The 22,150-nt window shown below is 38.3% G+C and overlaps 1 protein-coding gene across 4 annotated transcripts in view; it reads left to right on the forward strand.

Annotated features, from left to right (window-relative positions):
* The window catches only part of ARNT (aryl hydrocarbon receptor nuclear translocator), a 68,042-nt gene that overhangs the window by 32,492 nt on the left and 13,400 nt on the right, over positions 1-22,150 (forward strand). For 2 of the 4 annotated variants that reach the window (XM_052637988.1, XM_052637990.1), the window contains exons 3-12: positions 1,367-1,411; positions 6,529-6,573; positions 9,439-9,483; positions 11,647-11,860; positions 14,948-15,161; positions 16,335-16,437; positions 19,350-19,415; positions 19,833-19,918; positions 21,232-21,308; positions 21,984-22,118. In XM_052637988.1, the coding sequence (XP_052493948.1) occupies positions 1,367-1,411; positions 6,529-6,573; positions 9,439-9,483; positions 11,647-11,860; positions 14,948-15,161; positions 16,335-16,437; positions 19,350-19,415; positions 19,833-19,918; positions 21,232-21,308; positions 21,984-22,118 (1,030 nt within the window). The remainder of the gene's footprint in view (positions 1-1,366; positions 1,412-6,528; positions 6,574-9,438; positions 9,484-11,646; positions 11,861-14,947; positions 15,162-16,334; positions 16,438-19,349; positions 19,416-19,832; positions 19,919-21,231; positions 21,309-21,983; positions 22,119-22,150) is intronic. The other 2 variants (XM_052637989.1, XM_052637991.1) reach the window with 2 other exon arrangements.

Genomic DNA, 22,150 nt, shown 5'->3' on the forward strand with positions numbered 1-22,150 from the left:
GTTACATGTTCATTGGATGAATGAAGGAAAGAAACATTATTTAACAACCTTCGGGGAATTCTCTGGTGGTTCATTGGTTAAAACTGTGCTTTCACGGCTGCTGCTGCTGCTGCTAAGTCACTTCAGTTGTGTCCGACTCTGTGCGACCCCATAGACAGCAGCCCACCAGGCTCCCCCATCCCTGGGATTCTCCAGGCAAGAACACTGGAGTGGGTTGCCACTTCCTTCTCCAGTGCATGAAAGTGGAAAGTGAAAGTGAAGTTGCTCAGTCGTGTCCAACTCTTAGTGACCCCATGGACTGCAGCCCACCAGGCTCCTCCATCCACGGGATTTTCCAGGCAAGAGTACTGGAGTGGGGTGCCATTGCCTTCTCTGTTTCACAGCTGAAGGCTCATATTTGGTTCTACCTGGGAACTAAGATTCCACAAGCTACGCAGTATGGCCAAACAAAAACCCAACCTTCCAAGGTCTTAAATCACTTCCCTGTTTTGAGAGATATTTCAGAGAGCTGGTAACATAGCCTAGAATAGACTATAGAAATGAAAAATAAAGACCTGAATTACTTACACTAATGTTTTCCTTGTCCTTTTTGAGTAGATTCCTGCTCCTTTTGTGAGGTTGTACTCTGATGTAAAACTTTGACAAAGGTGGATTGCTACCCTAGGAAAATAAAGGTAGCAAGTAGGCACTCTTTTTAAAGAAAAAAATTATTTATTTACTTGCTAAGTTGCTTCAGTCATGTCTGACTCTTTGCAACCCCATGAATGATACCCCACCAGGTACCTCTGTCCATGGGATTCTCTAGGCAAGAGTTTTGAAGCAGGTTGCCATGCCCTCCGGGGGATCTTCCCAACCCAAGGACGGAACCCATGTCTGCTTGTTTACTTATCATTTATTTCTGGCTGTGCTGGGTTTTTGGTGCTGAGTGTGGGCTTTCTCTAGCTGTGGAGAGCAGAGGCTACTCTCTAGCTGTGATTTCTGGGCTTCTCGTTGTGGAGGCTTCTCTTGTTGTAGAGCTCGGGCTTTATGTGCGCGGACTCAGTAGTTGTGGCACCTGAGCTTAGCTGCCCTGCGGTGTGTGGGATTTTCCCAGATCAAGGATCGAACCTGTGTCCCCTGCATTGGCAGGCAGATTCTTAACCACTGGACCACTGGGGAAGTCTGGTACTCATTTTTGATCAATTTCTTTGCCCAGTTTGGTTCAACAAGGAAGAGGTAGTAAGTATATCTTTGCTTATGTCCACTTCCTCTTTTCCTTCTTCTTTTTAAGTGGGTGTTCAGATAGATGTGGGTTTAGAATTTTTATTTTTTTTTAATATTCTGCATTATCAGTAGGCTTATAATATTTTTTGTTGACTTTCCTCAGATTGGATTTTGATGATGATGGAGAAGGGAACAGTAAATTTTTGAGGTAAGATTGTAAAACTTTATCTAGATTTTTGATATTAAAAATTAGTTAATTATCATTATGACTCATTTTTTCGTCTTTAGACCTAAGGAGAGTCCTTCATCCTAAAACTAAAATTTCCTGTTATACCCTATACAATTTCCAAGCATTCTGGTAATAACTCCAGAGGAAAGTGCTCAATGAGAAGAGAATATAGAATTTATAAGATGCTCTGTATCAGTTACCTATAGTTATATGGCTTAAAAATAACAATGATATATTATTTCTTATAATTCTGTCGATTGTTTTTTCTGCTGATCTTGCCTAGGCTCATTCTTAAGACTGCATTCAGCTGCCTTGTCATCTGGGAACTGGACTCAGATGATAATGCTGGGCATCTCTCTTGCTCCCCTTTTTTTTTTTTGAGAGTGAAAAAGTTGGCTTAAAGCTCAACATTCAGAAAACGAAGATCATGGCATCCAGTCCCATCACTTCATGGGAAATAGATGGGGAAACAGTGGAAACAGTGTCAGACTTTATTCTTTGGGGCTCCAAAATCACTGCAGATGGTGACTGCAGCCATGAAATTAAAAGGTGCTTACTCCTTGGAAGGAAAGTTATAACCAACCTAGATAGCATATTCAAAAGCAGAGACATTACTTTGCCGACTAAGGTCCGTCTAGTCAAGGCTATGGTTTTTCCAGTGGTCACGTATGGATGTGAGAGTTGGACTGTGAAGAAGGCTGAGCGCTGAAGAATTGATGCTTTTGAACTGTGGTGTTGGAGAAGACTCTTGAGAGTCCCTTGGACGGCAAGGAGATCCAACCAATCCATTCTGAAGGAGATCAGCTCTGGGATTTCTTTGGAAGGAATGATGCTAAAGCTGAAACTCCAGTACTTTGGCCACCTCATGTGAAGAGTTGACTCATTGGAAAAGACTCCGATGCTGGGAGGGACTGGGGACAGGAGGAGAAGGGGACGACAGAGGATGAGATGGCTGAATGGCATCACCAACTCAATGGACGTGAGTCTGAGTGAACTCCGGGAGTTGGCGATGGACAGGGAGGCCTGGCGTGCTGCGATTCATAGGGTCACAAAGAGTCGGACACGACTGAGAGACTGAACTGAACGAACTGAACTGATCCTTAAAGAGGGCAGATTTGAGTTTCTTTACATGGTGATGGCTGTAATACAAAGGGCATGTCTCAGTCCAAGTGCTTCTTATCAAGCATCTGCTTTGTATTGACATTTGCTGTTGTCCCATTGGCCAGAGCAAGTCATATGTCCAAGTTCTGACTCAATATGGAAGTGGGCTGCACCAGGTAGTGAATACTGCAAGGCGTAATTAGTTGGGAGGTCATTAATGTTCTAATGTTGCCCTGTGATACTCACTGATTTCTCCTACAGAGCAGGAATTGGAATTTGTATCCTTGTAGTACTGAACCTTCTAGGGAACTGAAAGTGAACTTTTCAATATATTGATGAAGGAGTACTTTCAGAGAAAGAAAATTTCTGTTCTTGCTTAAGACCAGTTACTTGGCTTTGTGGGGTTTTTTTGGTGGGGGTGGGGTGGGGTTGGTGCTGTGTTGGGTTTTAGTTGCAGCATGCAGGATCCTCGTTGCTACATGTTGGAACTTTAGTTCATCATGTGGGACCTAGTTGCCTAACCAGGGATCGAACTCAGGCCCCTTGCATTGGGAGCATGGAGTCTTAACCATTGGACCACCAGGAATGTCCTTACTTCACTTTGTTTTTAAGTCAGGAAAGCAATAAGAGTCAAAAGAATGGACGATAACCTTGACTGCACCCTGCCTTTTTTTTCTTTTCAAAGTTGAAAATGCTACCTAGGTACTGTCTACACTGCAGAGTAACACATATTTGAAAAATAAATACAGGAGCCCTGTTCTTAAAAAAATTTATTTTACTATGTGAGTTTCTGGATTTTACTATTTGAACTAAGTTCTTAAAAGAAATATGAACATACTTTATCACAAAATTGTTAAACAGTGCAAGGTTATATGTAATGAAAGTACATCTTCATTTCACTTCATACCTTCAGAATCCTTCTCTTGAGACTAGTTTCCAGTTTATTAAGTATCCTTCCACGAATATTCAGTGCATATGTAAGTGTATTTAAATGCACATATTTGTGTGCATATATAGTCATTGTCTCCTCATTTTTTGTTTTTATACAGAAGATGCCCGTATTCTAAATTGTTTGCCATTGTTTAGTTTTATAGTGCTTAGTTGAGTCAGTGACATCTGTCTATCTATTATTATTGTTTTTGCAGTATTTAAAGTTAAAGCTAGTGTGTTTAGCTTCTGCCCAGCTGTGGAACACTGCCAGATATTCTCAAAAACAACAACTGTGACTTGGTTACCATAAAGAAATAGTTGTAAAATATTGGAGAAAGCCATTTTCCAAGAGAAGTCTTGAGCGTTAATGAGTGTCAGCAAATGTAAAGACGGGAAAACATTTCAATTTCTATGCAAGAATAGACTTTTTCCACACAGTTCCAGTGCACATTCCTCCAATTAGGAATTCCTAATTATAATAATAGATAAAATAGTAGTAGCAGATGTGCATATTAATGGGATAGAGGTAATCACTAGTCTTATTTATTCCTGTCATTTAGCTCTAGCCCTGAGTCATTGCTTCCATTCCACAAAATCTGGTAGTCACAAACTACACACAAATTTTAAAAGGTTTATTTGTCCTTTCCCCGACCTTAAAAAAAAGTTTTCATAATTGATCTTACCAAATAGGTCATTATGCATGCCCAGGAGAGTCATCACCAAATTTTTTTTACTTGATCATCAGAACTTTTTTTTCCTCTGGCCTCATGGCTTGCAGGATCTTAGTTCCTCAACCAGAGATTGAACCCATGCCCCAGGCAGTGGAAATATAGAGACCTAAACAGGAATTCCTGGTACATTTTTTTAATTGGAATTTTCCACTTTGGTCTGGGAGTGAAAGTCTTACTTGCATTGTATCTGTAAATCTATAAATCAGCTCGATACTTGGTGGATTAACTCAGTCTCCTTGGTGGATGCAAGTTGTAATTTATTACCTCTTTTCATCACTTTGTTCAAGTGTCATTTTGTTATATTCTCCACACAACACTATGAAATAATTTTTAAGAATATGAAGGATTTTAAATTCTACATACAATATCAGAGTTGCTAGTACTAAAATAATGCTTCTCAAACTCAAATGCAGGTACAAATCCACCAGGGGGTTCTTTACAAGATGAAGATTATAATTTGTTAGGTCTCGGATAGTGCCCAAGATTCTGCATTCTTACAGATTCCTAAGGGATGCTGCTGCTTCTGGTCTACTGACCACACTTTGAGTAGCAAGGACCTGGAAGACACATTCTTGAGATTCAGAGTTAATATGCAAATTATAGGTCTCTTTTTTCATTAAGAGTCTGTAGCGTGTGAGCTATAGTGTATTTTATATCTTAGAAACAAACAGTTTGTCCTTGAGCTGAAATTCCACTGCACCTCTGTGTCTACTCTCCAGTTATTTTCAGGGAGAATTTTTGGGGTCAAATTAGTTGAGGATTTATATGGCCTGTGAAGTATAAATTTTGGCTGTAATAGGAATAACTGGTTTAACTGAAAATTTTGTGAGTCTTACCTGTCTCACAAAGCCTCTTTCTGCCCAAAGCGGATGGATTTTTGTTATGTCCTGTGGCAGTGAGAAGAGGAAAATTTAGACCATCTGGAGAAGAGAGTGGTGTTTTCATAGTTAGATTTAACCTCCTTCAACGCATCCTCCTTTGCGGTTTCTGTAGTAGCAAACAGGATTCATCAGCTTGTTAAGTAAAAGTTCTTGAGATGAATGGATTGTGTTTTCTTAATCAAAGAGATACTGTTTGTTGTTTAAATCAAAATTTAAGACTTTCAGAAACTTTTGCACATCAAAGGAAGCCCAGTGGAAAGGTAACATATAGAATGGAAGAAAATATCTGCCAATCATATATCTGATGTGATACTTGCAGAACAACTGTAACAAAAAACAACCTGCGTAAATGAGCAAAGGATTTGAATAGGCATTTCTCCAAAGAACATACACAGATGGCTAAAAGTCACATGGAGAGACATTCAACATTACTAATCATTGAGAGAAATGCAAATCAAAACTACAGTGAGTAGGCCATTAGAATGCTACCAGCAAAAAATCCAGAAAATAGCAAGCATTGGTAAGGATATGGAGGAATTGGAACTCTTGGGCGCTGTTGGTAGGAATATAAAATGGTATGGCCACTTTGGAAAACAGTATGGAGGTTCCCTGAAACATTAAAAACAGAAATATTATATGATCCAGCAGTGCCACTTCTGGTAATATATCCAAAAGAATTGAAAGCAAGATCTTAGAGATATTTGTACACTCGTGTTCACTGCTCCATTTTTCACAGTAACTGAGAGGTGGAAGCACCCCAGATATCCGCTCACAAATGCAATATTACTCGGCCTTAAAAAAGAAGGAAATTTTGTCACTTACTACCACATGGATGAACCTTGAGGGCATTATACTAAATGAAATAAGCCTGTCAAAAAAATAAATACTGTATGATTTCACTTATGTGATGATGTAAAGTAGTCAAAATCAGAGAGACAAAGTAGAGTGGTTGTTGTCAAGAGCTGGGGTTGGGATGGGGACAGAGAGAATGAGAAGATGGTGTTCAGTAGCTATAGAGTTTGTTTTTCAGTGTGAAAAAGTTCTAGAGATAGTTTGTACACCAGTGTGAATATAATTAGTGCGACTGAGCCATACACTTAAACATGGCTAAGATGGCAAATTTGACGTTACATGGTTTTTGACGTAATTAAAGAAAAATAAAACTATCTCTAACCTCGGGAAGGTATTGACAGGGCAGGCAGCTGTGCCCTCATGAGCTCGACATCTTTTTTTGGAATGTTTGGTAAGAGTAAAGGAGACATTAGAAAACAGACAAATAATAATCATGGATTTTTAAGTTCTGTGAGATGATATTATTATCTCTATTGCTTTGTGCTGCCTTTTCAATTGGCTTTTTTGCTGAATATTTTTACCCCTTTCTGGTTCTCCTTTCAGAATGAAATAGATATAACAAGTGTAATACCTTGGATTAATCTTTTTTTTTCTCCTTCAGGTGTGATGATGATCAGATGTCTAATGATAAAGAGCGATTTGCCAGGTAATATAGTAGAGCATCTTGGTCCTTGTTATGGGACCAGGCAATTTAAAAATTCTCTGTTTTAATTTTTTCTCAATGAGAGTTAATTTCTCTGCCCAGTCTCAACTGGAAAATTAGTATTATAATTGTTGTTTATGGTCAGGTAACATGGCTTTCAGACTTATGGTGCCAAACTAATGGTATACTTAAACAGTGTTTTTATGTATGTGATAAATAGCTATACATTGTGCTTGCTGGGTGTCCACAGAAACACAAACAATATGAATTTCTTGGTTGCATTTATTATTAAGTGGATCTACAAAATCTGTACAGATAATGATTTTATTCTTTTAAAGATGACAGCAAAGACACAGTTTACACAAAGAGTGCAGTTTTTATTGAAATACATTTGTTTAAGTTACCTGTCTAGAGCATGAAAAATACTTTGGTTTATATTGAAAAAATCCTCTCAACTCAAATATATTCTGTATATTGTTAAGCAGTAAATTATTTGTTTTTTAAAAATTGAATTTGCAACCACATCAGAAAAGTGAATAATCCAAAATCCAATGCTTAACTAAGCAATTACTACTTATTCATTGCTAATGCTACTGGTCTAGGGCCCATACATTGAGAACCATTGATGTCAAGGGCTAAGCAATATCAGTCAGAGTAGTTTTAAACTACTCTGAAGCAGTGAGATGCCATCATAGGCTTTGAATGAAATGATAATGTATCAATATAAAATGCATATGAATTTTTCTCCAGTAGCTTTATATAGGACTCATTAAAGAGAAGCACTGTAGTCAAGAGGGTAAATGGGAGACCATTGAAACAATAAGACAGTGATAAAATCATGAGAGCCTGGGCTAGAATGGTGGCAATGGCAATACAAAAAAAAAGGAGCAGATTTAAAGGTTTCTGAAGAATTTGTAGTTACTTCAAATCTGAAATAGCTACTTATGAACACTTTAGGATGTGAATCATCTCTCAAATGAGAAGTTAATAGTAGATATTTGGGCAGTAGTTTTTAAAAAACTGCATTAGAAAGTGAAGCCATCAAATAATACTGGTGGTATGGGTTTCACAGTCTCTTGACTGAAATTCCAAAAAGCTATGAAAACATGACCTGAACTGTTTTAGTCTTCATTTGTCTTGCTTAATGTGAATATTTATTTGGGCTTCCCTTGTGGCTCAGCTGGTAAGGAATCCTCCCGCAATGCTGGAGACCTGGGTTCGATCCCTGGGTTAGGAAGATGCCCTGGAGACGGGAAAGGCTACCCACTCCAGTATTCCTGCCTGGAGAATTCCTTGAACTGTATGGTCCATAGGGTCACAAAGAGTCAGACACGACTGAGTGACTTTAAAATTTAATTCAAAATTTAAAATGTGAATATTTATACATTCTGTATTTTATTTGGAAATATTGAAGTAGATAAGGGATTATGGATCTGTATTGGTAGGAGTAGTAATAGTAATTTTAGATTTATTTAACTTGCAAACAACAGAGCTCATTTCTTTGTGGGCTCTTGGTTCCATGACCAGGGATTGAACTGGTACCCCCAGCAGTGAATGTGTGGAGTGCTAACTGCTGGACTGCCAGGGACTTCCCAGAACTCATTTCTTTAAGATTTGTTAAGCTAGTTCACCTCAGATATTCTTGTTTGGGATTCAGTAGAGGGTCTTCAAAAGATGAAATGAATTTTCCCAACTTTTTGAAAAAATATTTGTAGTTTGTTAAGGAATTACAATAACCCAGTAAATATGAAACTTTACTTAATATCACCTTTTTTTCTTTCTCTTGTCAGTATGCATAAGTTTTCAGGTGGTTCTTGTCATTACTGTGTTATTTTTTTGTCTCTTTTTTCCCCCCTGCTGACCATTTTCTACAAACTCTTTGTAGTTGTCATTTTTTAATAGCTGGGTTTTCAGCCTGTTAATATATCACACTTAAATATTTTTTCTTAATCTCTTTATATACATATACTTATGTATATATTTAAGATGGAATTGATTACTGATAAACTGAAATACCAACACCAACTACCAACGTGTTTCATCATTTGCCACAAACCCTTATAGTATTTCAGTTACTCAGAGAAATGTAGTGGTAATCCTTTGTAGCCCCTCCAGGGGAGAGGGAGTTGATCTAGGACCCAGCAACGTTATGGCTTTATTGCAGAGAAACGGGAAAGCGACACAAGAGAAATGTACCACTTCAAGATCAAATCACTGATAGGGGATATACTAGATACCTAGCTCTCAGTTTTATTTATATGATTCTCCGGGGAAACCTGGTTGGTTATTGTGTCTGTGAGCACACGTGTGCTGTATATGTGTTATAGAGAGAGTGTGTTTGTGATCACTGTTTGACTTTCTTAGCATGATTTACTGCTTGATTCTTTTTTTTCTCAGTATAGAAATAGCGTATGTGAATATTACTTTCTTTCCAGATTGGAAGCAGTATGTGAAAATAGTACCCCTTGTTTAGTTCTTATTCGAGTAGTAGGTCTGCTTGGTTTCTAAAGAGATAATGGGCTTTCTGTGCTCAGATTGTGTTCATTTATAACGAATATTGGGCTTGCTTTTATGTTGACCTTTGTCCTGTAAGTTACTTTTCCTTTATTCTGACAGATGGTTTGGTCGAGTACAGCAAGGTTCTTGTCTATATTTCCATTTCTCCCTCTTCTCTGCATCTGTTTTTTCTGTTATTTTCTTCCCTTCCCTTCCCCCTTTTCTCCTCCCTCCTTCCTCTTTCCCCCTTCCTTCTTTCCTTCCCCTCTTTTCTTCCTTCCTCTCTTTTTTCCTCCCTTCCTTCCTTCTTTCCCCCCTTCCTTCCTTCCTTTTTATTTTACATTTAGCTTAGTTCATTAATTCTGTTTTTAGGTCGGATGATGAGCAGAGCTCTGCGGATAAGGAGAGACTCGCCAGGTAGGAAAATGGTGTCTTTTAGCATGATGAAGTGGATGCTGCTGCTTTTTCTATCCTTTTTCTTATTTCTGCTCTTTTCTTCCCCTTTCTCTTCATGTTTTTCTTTGTGGCAAGAGAGGACAATATTTTTAGAAGTTTGTATATGACAGGAACTTTGGCTTCCCCCACCAGAAAGTGGGTGAGTTGAGGCAACATAAGAATTTAAGAAATTGCTATTAGTTTTATAGATTTCTCTTTTTATCTTTATCTTAGCACACTAAATTTCACAGAATAAAAAGCTTTTAGAAACAGTGCAACTGTGCCAGTTGATACTTTAGCAGGAAAATGCTCTTTTATCAGAAAGCCAATAAATATATCTGTGTTTGCAATTAGTTCCTAGTCTTTAGGCCTCAGTATTTACTCCACACACTTCTAGAAAGCTCACCCTTATTTTCCTGGGTACACTTGCAGCCTAGATTACTTTGTCTCAGCAGTACTGGTGTGGCTTTGGTGAATGAATCTTGTGGTTTCTTAGAAAAGCTTAGCAGCCTTGATGTGGCTATTTAAAAGATCAGTCTTCTGGATTTCAGTGTCAGAAACCTGTCAGATACAAGGAAATGGGTGCTTTATGTTTAAGAGTAAAATTTTATGTTTCTCATGCAGAGTAACTAAAATGGACCTACGCTGTGAGACCTATTGTTACCTCTTTCAGCTGAGTCACAATCTCATTTTGCTGCCATTTTAACTTATGCCTGCTAACGCTTTCCTGTTTCAGAAAACTGGTGTGGTATGGTGGGAAGAACACTGCATTCATTGGGAATGGGGGCTGCCCTTGGAAAAGTCAGTTAACTACTGGACATTAGTTTGCTCTAATCATAAAGAAGAGATTTAAGTTAGATTCGTTTTCTTTTTGTTTGTTTTGGCAGAGAACTTTTGTTCAGATAGAATCTTTAGTGGTAATAGAAGTCCGTAAAAAAGATAAAGCAAAGCTGCTCAAAACAGAAACAGGAATGCAGCTGTTGTTTGAGTCTCTCCTTGAAGTATTCCTATGGAAGATACTGAGGAACTATTAGGCTTTTCAGAAATCCAATTTGAAAAACTCTGAATTATACTTTTATAATTATATAATTAGCAGTAATTTTGCCCTGATTGTGGAGAAGGCAATGGCACTGCACTCCAGTACTGTTGCCTGGAAAATCCCATGGGCGGAGGAGCCTGGTAGGCTTCAGTTCATGGGGTTGTGAAAAGTTGGACACGACTGAGAGACTTCACTTTTCACTTTCATGCATTGGAGAAGGAAATGGCAACCCACTCCAGTGTCCTTGCCTGGAGAATCCCAGGGACGGTGGATCCTGGTGGGCTGCCATCTATGGGGTCGCACAGAGTCAGACACGACTGAAGTGACTTAGCAGCAGCAGTTACCCTAATTTTGAGGAAGTCAGTATTGGAGATGTGTTCTGCTTTCCCTGGTGAGATCCAGATTGTCTGTTTTCAGGCCTTTAAGCATCCTGTTCTCCAGTTCACTTTGTCCCAAATTGGGCATCATAAGGGACTTCTAGTAAATGGCATCTTATAAATCTCTTGAGCTCAGTGTACTGGCACTACACCCAGATAGAGAAGCTAGGGCCTTGTCCATTAGGGGGACAAGTAGAACTTCCAATTCTGCCTCCTAGTGTTGAGAATAAGAAAGATACTTAGAACAAACAATATTTTATAGACCAGGGGAGTCTATACTAATCAATTCTCATATCAACTGTGGAGCAACATACTTCTGTTGGAAAAAGTTGGTCATTTTTTGTTTTCAGCCTCTAAAAAGTTGAGTTGATAAATAAATCAGTCAAGCTGAGGAACTTAAGTGAATAAAATCAACAGTTTTAAAGACTGTCATTTCTTAAAACACTTTTTGTTCTGAGGGAGTGGTGATTTACATAGGAAGTGAAGTTTCCAGGAGTTAGATTTGCTGGTATCCGCTTGTACTCTTGTCTACCTTGTTAGTTTCTATTCCATGCTTGCTCTGCATGAGAAGCTTGGCAGACCTTACTCTAACATCTGAGACTTACGCACTACTAAATCTAAGTACTGCATTTCTTCAGCAGCTCACTTGGTATCCATGTCACTCTCTCTGCTCCCAAGTGGCCAGATATGACCACCTGGATGGGGCTTCTCCTCTCTCCCTCCATGCAGGGAAAACCACAGCGAGATTGAACGGCGACGACGAAACAAGATGACAGCCTACATAACAGAACTGTCAGACATGGTACCCACCTGTAGCGCCCTGGCTCGGAAACCAGACAAGCTAACCATCTTACGCATGGCAGTTTCTCACATGAAGTCCTTGAGAGGAACTGGCAACACATCCACCGATGGCACCTACAAGCCGTCTTTCCTCACTGATCAGGTCTCTGGGAAGCACACATGAGGGGGTCTAGAATTTTTTGAAAGTTTTGATCTTTTGGGGGCGGATGCTCATAATCCTGAAGTGTGTGTTATATTGGGAATCAGAGCAGAGCTGAATCTGTAAATTCTTTAAAGGACAGGAATTCAGCTCTGAAGGAAATAGTCAGGTCATAGGAAAGTGAGTTTTGATCCCTGACTATACCATTTATTAGCTTTGGAACAGAAGTGAGAAGAATTGTGAAAACTATTTAGCACGCTTACAGGTATTTTTAGAACTTTACTCATGAATCCAGTCTTCAGGGTACAAGAACAGAATCTTCTGTGGAAGATTGGAATCTTGGGGATGACTGTGTTCATCCCCAGAGAACCAGTTCTTTTCCTTGGCTTTAGGGTTATAGAAGATGAAAGTAATATATTTCTTTTACTTGAAGCAGCTTCCAGTTTTAGTGATGAAAGGAATCTAACAGGCAGTTGTTGTTGCTTAGAGATACGCTCTATTACATTCAATGCACTATGAGAAATAGAAGGTAGGAACATTTCCAGCTTTTCAGAAACTCGGTTTGAATATGAATATGTGAGTAACAGAATACACACATAAGTGAAAAATGAGGAAAATGCATATGGGAAGAAATGCCTTTAAATAACTTATTAACAATTTATATAGGATTAAATATATGTGTTGGCTTCCCCCATGGCTCAGTGGTAAAGAATCCATCTGCAATGCAGAAGACATGTGTTCCCTCCCTGGGTCAGGAAGATTCCCTGGAGGAAAAATGGTAACCTACTCTAGTGTTTTTGCCTGGGAAGTCCCATGAACAGAGGAGCTGGCGGGCTGTAGTTCATAGGGTTGCAAAGAGTCTAACACAACTGATAGACTGAGCACATAGACACACACAAGTACATATATACTAGCAGGATGGCTACAGTAAATAGAGTGTCTGGGCCTCAAAGACCTCAAAGAGTATAAGGTAGCCATGTTCTGTTTTGATTGTTAAAAGTATCACTTATTTATTGCAGAAAAATTCAGAAAATATAGGAAGTACAAGGAAGAAAAAATTGACTGTAATGCCATCCTTTTTCCAGTACTCTTGCCTGGAAAATCCCATGGGCGGAGGAGCCTGGTAGGCTTCAGTCCATGGGGTGTCGAAGACTTGGACACGACTGAGCGGCTTCACTTTCACTTTTCACTTTCATGCATTGGAGAAGGAAATGGCAACCCACTCCAGTGTTCTTGCCTGGAGAATCCCAGGGACGGGGGAGCCTAGTGGGCTGCCGTCTATGGGGTCGCACAGAGTCGGACATGACTGAAGCGACTTAGCAGCAGCAGCAGCAGCAGCAGCCATCCTTTTATTCAGAGGATCAGAAGGAAGGAAGGAATGTGGTTTGGAAGAAAGCAATAAAATTTTTCCAAATAGGATGGTCTATATGAAAGCACATATAACACAGATTATATATATATGTACATTGAAATAGCTAATCAATTTGTACTAACAGAATACATATAGATATTGATTCAGTGGTTTCCAGTTAGGCACTTTTGGTGAGCTATCCAGATACTTTGTGCTGTTAGAAATGTAAAGAATGGTAAGAGGTAGTCACAGATGAAAACATGTGTAAATAAATAAATCATGATGTAAACACAGAATCCAATCCCTATCAGAGGTGCAATAATAAGTCCTGTGTAAATATGTGAAGTGTAAATATGGAAAGCAAAGAATAGGGGAATAATATTGTAAATATTGGAAATAGCTTGATTAAAAGCACCGTGAGAATAATCAGGTTTTATTCAAGGAAAATCAGTTTAGCATGCCCTGGGGCACCTGATGAAGGAATATTTAAGTGTTATGTTAAATAACTTAGATTTTAATTTTTAGGCAATGGGTAGCTATAAAAAATGTGGTAGCATTTTAAGGATGGACTGGAAAGAGTGAAAGCAGGGAGACCATTAGTCTTGGCATGAGATAACTAAGACAGTGATGTTATATTCAAAAATAGAATTGATAAGCTGAGTTATCACTGGAGTGTGAGAGATTAGTTAGATTTTTTAGACCTATACCCTGAGAGGAAGGGGATGTTATTAATCAAGAAAGAGAGTGCTGGAAGAGCACAGAGGATTGTTTTTGAAGAGGGAAATGATGCTGGGTTTTGAAATGTTGAAATTGAGTTGCTGATAGAATGTCTATTTGGAGATGCTTAGTAGATTTTAGGCAAGTCTAGAAATGTAGACTTGGGTATCATTTCATAGCGGAGAAGTGGATATGATTTCTCAGAGAGTATGGAATAAATAGAGGAGAGAGCTTAAGATAGAATGTTGGAAATGCCCGCACTTGAAACTTGAACAGAGGAAAAGGAGCTTAAAGCAGACAACTGACATTTGGAAAGGAGGTAAAAGTTCGAGAATGGTGTCATAGAAGCTAGGCAGAAATAAATTCTAAAGGATAGAATGAACAACACTGTCAGATCTCTAGTGACATTGTGCACAGACTCAGGTAAGAGCACTTGAGTTGCCAGTTAGGAATACATTACTAATAGTAACCTGCTGAAAAAAGATGTCGTGGTTGAGAGGGAAGATTGCAGATAGACTGAGAAATACATAAAAAGTAAGGGAGTAGAGCCAGTGAGTTTAACATTACTCTTAATTTAAGCTTGGCCCTGGAAGATGAGTTGGGCAGAGTTGAGGGAAGTTTTGTATAGCGTTAAGAAAACTTGATCATGTTTAAGATTTGAGGGGAAAGAGAAAATATGAGTACTTGTAGCGCATCATCCTAAGAGACCAGAAAGGGTGAGATCAAGAACTCAATTTTTGTTAATAGTAAGCATTTTTATTATCTGTTTCGAGATCTGAGGTAAAGAGGAGGGAGGTGGATAGTCACATAGACAGACTGATGAACTATCTATTGGAAAAAGCTACCTTGTCAGTGAAGGTGATTACATTTAAGGTACAAAGCTGTGCCGGTGGGTCGAACAGAAGGCCACAGTTGTTTATGGAAAGATACATATGGTCTGAAGGGTCTTCCTTCTTTCCGTAGTAACATTTGTTTTTTTCAAAAGAGTTCAGTATTAACTTGTATTTCTCTTCCTTGGGCAGGAACTGAAACATTTGATCTTGGAGGCAGCAGACGGCTTTCTGTTTATTGTCTCATGTGAGACAGGCCGGGTGGTGTATGTCTCTGACTCAGTGACCCCAGTTTTGAACCAGCCACAGTCTGAGTGGTTTGGTAGCACGCTGTATGATCAGGTGCACCCAGATGATGTGGACAAACTTCGTGAGCAGCTTTCCACTTCGGAAAATGCACTGACAGGTATGAGTTACGTAGATGGGAAATGAATGGCAAGTCCTTTCTTCTTTTTTCCTGAGATAGAAGAGGTATTTTAACGCTTAAATTTTCCCATTTTATCTGGCGAAACTCTTAGAATTTTCTTCTTTCATGAGTATAATCTGTTCTTTTTGTCCACATGCAAGTAATATATTTTGTAGCTCATCCTTAGAAAATGTTTCATTAGTGACAGTGTTTATATAAAAGTTTACTTTAAGCTTAATATTAGTGTAAATATACCATAAAGGCCAAACCTACAATACCACCACCTCCCTTGTCATTTTAAAAGAATTAAATTATCCATGCTTATGTCTCATTTGTATGGGTAATTACTTGATATTTTTTTCTACCAAGTTGTGCTTGGCTTTGACTTTGTACTTGGTTCTATGATGATACATTTTTATTTTAGAGGGGAATGATTATCGTTCAGTATATCAGGTGTTTTTTGTTTGTTTGTATCTGTGCTATTTTTCTGTCTTTTTTTTTGTCCCCCGCTCCCAGCTGCCTCCGTTTAATGTTATTCGGTCCTTTGCCAGAGTTTGGCTGAAGGAAATAAGTCACATCTGCTCCTAAGCAATCTGGAAAAAATTTTAATGTGGAAGCAGATTAAAGCTAGTAATTGAAATCAAATCCATGATGGTCATATTAATGTTGGTATAGCTTTCCCTTCTTTTATGTTTTTATGGATTTCATTTTTCTAGTTCTTCTCAAAAGTTCCCATTTGGTTTCTATATACTATAGGAGGGACAATTTTAGCATGAGACAGATGCGTTTTTCTATAGCATATAAAACTATTCGTTTTTAAACCAATGACATTCACTCTGTGTGTGTGTGTGCGTACATGCATGCATGTGTATAAAAATAATCAGTCCCAAGAATATAACCTTGCTCTTGTTTGCCAGCTCTACCTACTTCTGTTCCTGTCTTCCCTTGCATAAAGTTATTTCCAGTGCTGCCTTTGAACTGAAGCGTAAGATTCATTGATGGGAATCGAGGTGTTTTAGACTTGAAAAAAATCCGTCTCATACTTGGCTTATTCTGTTATAAGCAAGGAGATTGAAGAGCGTGGATATTTACTTAGCTTTGCCTCCAGTATCTCTTCCCCCTCTTCCCTGCACACAAGAATGTACTCCAGACTCTTCTTCACATCCTTTTCAGGGCGTATACTGGATCTGAAGACTGGAACAGTGAAAAAGGAAGGTCAGCAGTCTTCCATGAGGATGTGTATGGGCTCAAGGAGATCATTTATTTGTCGTATGAGGTGAGTGTCAGGATGAGGATTGTGACTTGTCATAGGAAGAATTCAGAGCTGAGGGTTTAATTTCTGGTCAGAGGAGTTAAACTTTTAAAAAAATTTTATTTATTTTAATTGGAGGCTAATTACTTTACAGTATTGTATTGGTTTTGCCATACATCAACATGAATCTAAATCTAAGCTCCAGGTAGATTAAATGTAACTCTCAAGACCCGATTTAGTCATAACACAAAGTGATAAGCAAACTAGTATTTACTGAATTCTTCTTATGATAGATAGGTGCTTTATGTGTCATCTCATTTTCCACAACTGCCCCGTAGAGTAGATTTCAAGGTTACTATTTTGCTGATTTAAAAAAAAATGACACAAAGAAATTGACTTCCCATGTTTGATTCAGGATTTTATTTTAATCCATACTGGTTGGATGCCAGTATCTATATATTTTTCCTGGTGTATTCCAAGACAACATCCATGTACCCAGGCCACTTCTGCCCCCCTCCCTTCCCTTCAGTAGAGATTTAAGACTTTCTGATTCTTTTCACTTAATATTCAACATTTGTAAATTATATACTGTACATTTTAGGATTCTGAAGAAAGGATGGTGGTAGTTTTCATCACAGATAGAGAAGACATCTCTTCATGTTACAAAATAAATTCAGGTTGTGTAATGGAAATTGACTGTTGAGAGGATGCTCATTAGAAGTGATGAGTAGGATATTAAGAAAGGTTTCCTGGGGGTGTTACAAAATTTAATATTATATGGCTTAGTGGTTTGGAGTAGCTTCTAGACCCAGACTACTGGATTTATCACTTATCTTCTGACCTTGAATGGATTAAATGACTGCCTTGTGTTTTTATTTCTTCACCTAATATTGGGAGTTCTATCAGCCTCATAAAGTTGTTACAAAGATTAGATGAATAGATATATATAAAAATGCTTAGGACTTCTCTGGTGGTCCAGTGGTTAAGAATCCACTTGCCAGTGCAGGGGACACAGGTTCGATCCCCGGTCTGGGAAGATCCCACAGGCCTCAGAGAAACTAAGCCATCGTGCCACAACTACTGCCTAGAACCCATGCTCCTCAACAAGAGAAGCGCTGTAATGAAAAGCCCACGTGTAGCAGTGAGGACTCAGCACACCAAAATAAATAAATTTTTAAAAGATGCTTAGAATAGTGCATGACACATAAGATTATATGTACATTTTATTATTAAAGAAATGAGAGAAAGAAAGTAGTGAGAATGGGAGAGAGTGTCCCAATATGTGGACATGGCTATTGCAATGACATACAGAGGAGCAAGGTAAATAATAACGTGATTGTGTGCGTGCTAAGTCGCTTTAGTCGTGTCTGACTCTGTGATCCTATGGACCGTAGCCCTCCAGGCTCCTCTCCTCCCGGGGTCTTCCCAATCCAGGGATCGGACCAGCATCTCTTTAAGTCTCCTGCATTGGTAGGCAGGTTCTTTACGACTGGTGCCACCTGGGAAGTCCTAGATAATAACAAAATACAGCAAATAGATTTTGTTGCAGCATAGTGCTGGAGTCTACAAACCTCAACTCTCTTTGTAAATAAAGCTTTATTGGAACATAGCCATGCCCATTTATTGACATACTGTCTGGCTGCTTTCATACTCTTAATAGCAGAGTCAACTAGTTGTAACAAATGGTTTGGCCCACAGATCTGAAAATATTTGCTGTCTGGTTATTTACAGAAAAAGTGTACTAACTCCTGATGTAGAGAATATCTCCATTTGTAGAGCATATAGAACATTTTGACTTAAAAACTCTGAGACAGTTAACAAGTTTTAGAAATACCAAACCTGACTTCTTTATCTTTCATTGTTAGGAGCATTGTTGCCAATTTTCTGTGTCAAGTTGTATCCAGAGCCTGTTATCTGGCTGTTAAATGATGAAAACTTCTTTGATAGTGCAGCTTTTTTTCCTTAATTTATTGTTTTATTGAAATGTGGTTGAATTACAGTATTGTAGTAATTACTGCTGAACAACAAAGGGACTCAGTGATACATATATCTATGTATACATTCTTTTTCATATTCTTTTCCATTATGGTTTATCACAGAATATTGAATATAGTTCCCTGTGTCATTCAGTAGGACCTTTTGTTTATCCATTCTATATATTCCAGTTTGCATCAGCTAATCCCAGACTCCCAGTCCAAACCTCTGCCACCTTTACCCCCCTTTGCAACCCCCTGTCTATTCTCTGTGTCCCTGATTCTGTTTCATAGATAGGTTCACTTGTATCCTATTTTAGATTCCACATAGAAGTGATATCATATGTTATTTGCCTTTCTTTTTCTTATTTCACTTGGTATGATAATAGCTAGATTCATCCATGTTGCTGCAAATGGCATTCTTTTTTTGGCTGAATAGTATTCCATTTTATATATGTACCACATCTTGTTTACCCATTCCTCTGTAGATGGACATTTAGGTTGCTTCCATGTCTTGGCTATTGTGAGTAGTGCTGCTATGAACATAGGAATACATTTATCTTTTTAAATTACAATTTTGCTGGATCCTATGGTAATTCTGTTTTGAGTATTCTGAGGAACCTCCATACTGTTTTCCACAGTGGCTGCATCAACTTGAATTCCTCCCATCAGCGTAGGAGGGTTCCCCTTTCTCCACATCCTCTCCAGCATTTATTTGTAGACTTTTTAATTATGGCCATTCTGACCAGTTTGAGGTGGTACCTCATTATAGTTTTGATTTGCATTTCTCTATTAATTAGCAGTATCAAGCCACTTTTCACATACCTGTTGGCCATCTGTATTTCTTCTTTGGAGAAATGTCTAAAGATCTGCCCATTTTTTGGTTGTTGTTTTTTTTTTTTTCAAGTTGTATGAATGATAGTGCATCTTAATTGCTTTTAATCTCTCTGTTCATTGAAACAGGTGTGGCAATAGCTCTGTGGATTCAGTCTCCATGAATAGGCTGAGCTTTGTGAGAAACAGATGCAGGTGAGACCTTAAGCAGTAAAAAAAAAAAAAACAACCCAAAGGGATGATCAAGTACCTGTAGAGATCATCACATTTTCAGCTATCTTACTATAGTACTTCCTTCAGCAGCCCTTATCCTCATCCCTCACTTCTCAGTGACATTTTTATTTTTCCTGAACTTCTAAAGCATCTTTTACTCATCCTGTTTAAGGAAGTTACACTCCCACTTTACCTGCTTTCTCCCTGCTGCAGTACCTTTCAGTTGCTTCACTTTGGCAAAGGTAAACAATATGGTGGTCACTTTTGGGTGGGAAAGGTCCAAGTATAGTCATCCTATTATTTAAACACCCAGTAGCCTAAAGTTAAACGTACTAAGCCAGCATTGCTTTTTAAATGATTCTGAGTAAAGTTTTTTCCTGACACTTGTAATTTCTCTAGGAATGGACTTGGCTCTGCGAAGGATGGGGAACCTCATTTCGTGGTGGTCCACTGCACAGGCTATATCAAGGCCTGGCCTCCAGCAGGTAGGAAAGTTGAATAGTGCTTTCTTTCTGGGTGCAGCTTCCTCAGAGTCCAAGAAAGTTAGCTAACATTTTTCATATACCTGTTGCATATGAAATTTGCTTTGGTATAAACTGTAAGAAGATAGGAGAGAAAAAGTGGACTCTTTCCCTTCCATTATGGATTTTCTATTCCAGTTAGGGAGATGGATTTTTCAGACTTGAAAATGACTCAGTATTGGCTGTGTCTTTTACTGGAACTAAAGGTCAAAAGGAAATGTGAGAAAAGTGGTTGGGGTACAAGGATCAGCCTCTTAACCTGGCTGGTCAGAATTTCCAAATCTTAGCAACTTAATTACCTTCCTGCTGGATAGGTATGACTGGGAATTGGGGGTTCTAGAGGGATAGCAGCTAAGAGAGGCAAGGTAGTGTATTTTGGTAAGAGGTTAAAGTTTGAATTTGTAAAAATCTAGGTTTGTTTCTGATGTTGTTTACTAGTGGTGTATCTTAGTAAGTTACTTGACTTAAAAAACCCTCAATTTTCTCATCTATAATCTGGAGATAATATAACCCATAGAGAGTTATTATGAGGATTAGGTTTAGTGTAAGAAAAGAACTTAGCCTAGTGCCTGGCATATGGTAGGCACCCCCAAAATGGTAGTTAAATGTGATAAAGATAAAATAATTTTAAGTTGTAATGATGTTTGAACTTTTTAGATTGTATACTGTATAAACGCTACATTTGCAATATATATGGTCTTTTATATGTCTATGTAGCTTTCAAAGAAATAGTAATTTTTTCTTGGTAAAAAGAGGATAAATATGCAAAGAGTAGCGGGAAAATGGAACCGTCTTCCCTTTCCATATAAAACATTGAAGTCCTGGCTTCTCTCTTTTCCAAAGAAGATAACTATTGATGTTTGGTTTAATTTCATTTTTGATTGTTTGCTTAATCTGAAAGTCACAGGTTAGGCAAGACATCTCTTCTCTTAATGATGATATGGTCACAGAGTGACCAAATACAGTGCCTTCATATGTATTTGGTTTGGCCATCTTAATCTTTTAGAATACTTTGTGTAGGACCTGTGCTTTGTAATTTTTTATAGTTAATGTGAGTATAGTATATGAATTAACGTGTATAAAAATACTTGAAACAGTACCTGATATATATGGTAAGTTCTTTCGGTTATTTACCTTTATTCTTGTCTTTTAGCACTCTGTTGTTTTATACCTAGTCTCATCATATCTGTGTGTGTTTTAAATCTTTACGCACCTAATTTTTGAAGGCAGTTGTGTTTGAGATACACGTTAAACCTTCTAACTTCAACTTCTTGAAGGTGTCTCACTTCCAGATGATGACCCAGAAGCTAGCCAGGGGAGCAAGTTTTGCCTAGTGGCCATTGGCAGACTGCAGGCAAGTATGAATTTTCTGCATTGGTTAATATATCACCCGCATTCAGTGGGAGAAAATCTTCAGGATGTGTTCATGTTATTTTTTTCTTTTGCTCTCTGAATACAAATGAAGCATTCTGAAAATCTCCAAATATTTGAAGGAATGTGGCATTCACACTTAACATTGCTTCTGTTCAATTTAGCAGAAACTGAAGACAGTGAAAGATCTTTTAGAGAGAGAAGTCTTTTCCTCTTTCATACTCTTAGCTTTGCTGAGCTAAATTTTCTATTTCCAACTAATTTCTTTTGCTCCTATACAATGTAAAAGAGTTCTTCTCATTTTTCATTTCATGACTGACAGTAGGGAAATGGAATTATTTTGATTTTTCCTTACAAAAACAGATGTTTCTTGATTACTTGGGAGAATAATTTTCCAATATGAATAATCAATACAACTTAGCTAAATGAAAGTAGGTGGGTTTGGGGTTGAATGAATTTTTATCTTTCTTCACAGAGTTAGTGAAGAGTACATGTGTGGGAGTGGAGCTAGGCCTTATGCCCTATCTGTGATTATCGTTTTTTCCTTTCTGGATGAGTTGTGACAGTTCAGAAATTCCTAAAATTGGGAACCTGATGGGAAGTACATCTGTAAAAAATGGTATCTCTCTTTATCTCATTTTTATCTCTTTACTTTCAGGTAACTAGTTCTCCCAACTGTACAGACATGAGTAATGTTTGTCAACCAACAGAGTTCATCTCTCGACACAATATTGAGGGACTCTTCACTTTTGTGGATCATCGCTGTGTGGCTACTGTTGGCTACCAGCCACAGGTGAGGAGCTGGAGTTGTTTCACCACTGATAT

This window comes from Budorcas taxicolor, chromosome 3 (genome assembly GCF_023091745.1).
Source record: "Budorcas taxicolor isolate Tak-1 chromosome 3, Takin1.1, whole genome shotgun sequence".
NCBI classification, from domain to species: domain Eukaryota; kingdom Metazoa; phylum Chordata; class Mammalia; order Artiodactyla; family Bovidae; genus Budorcas; species Budorcas taxicolor.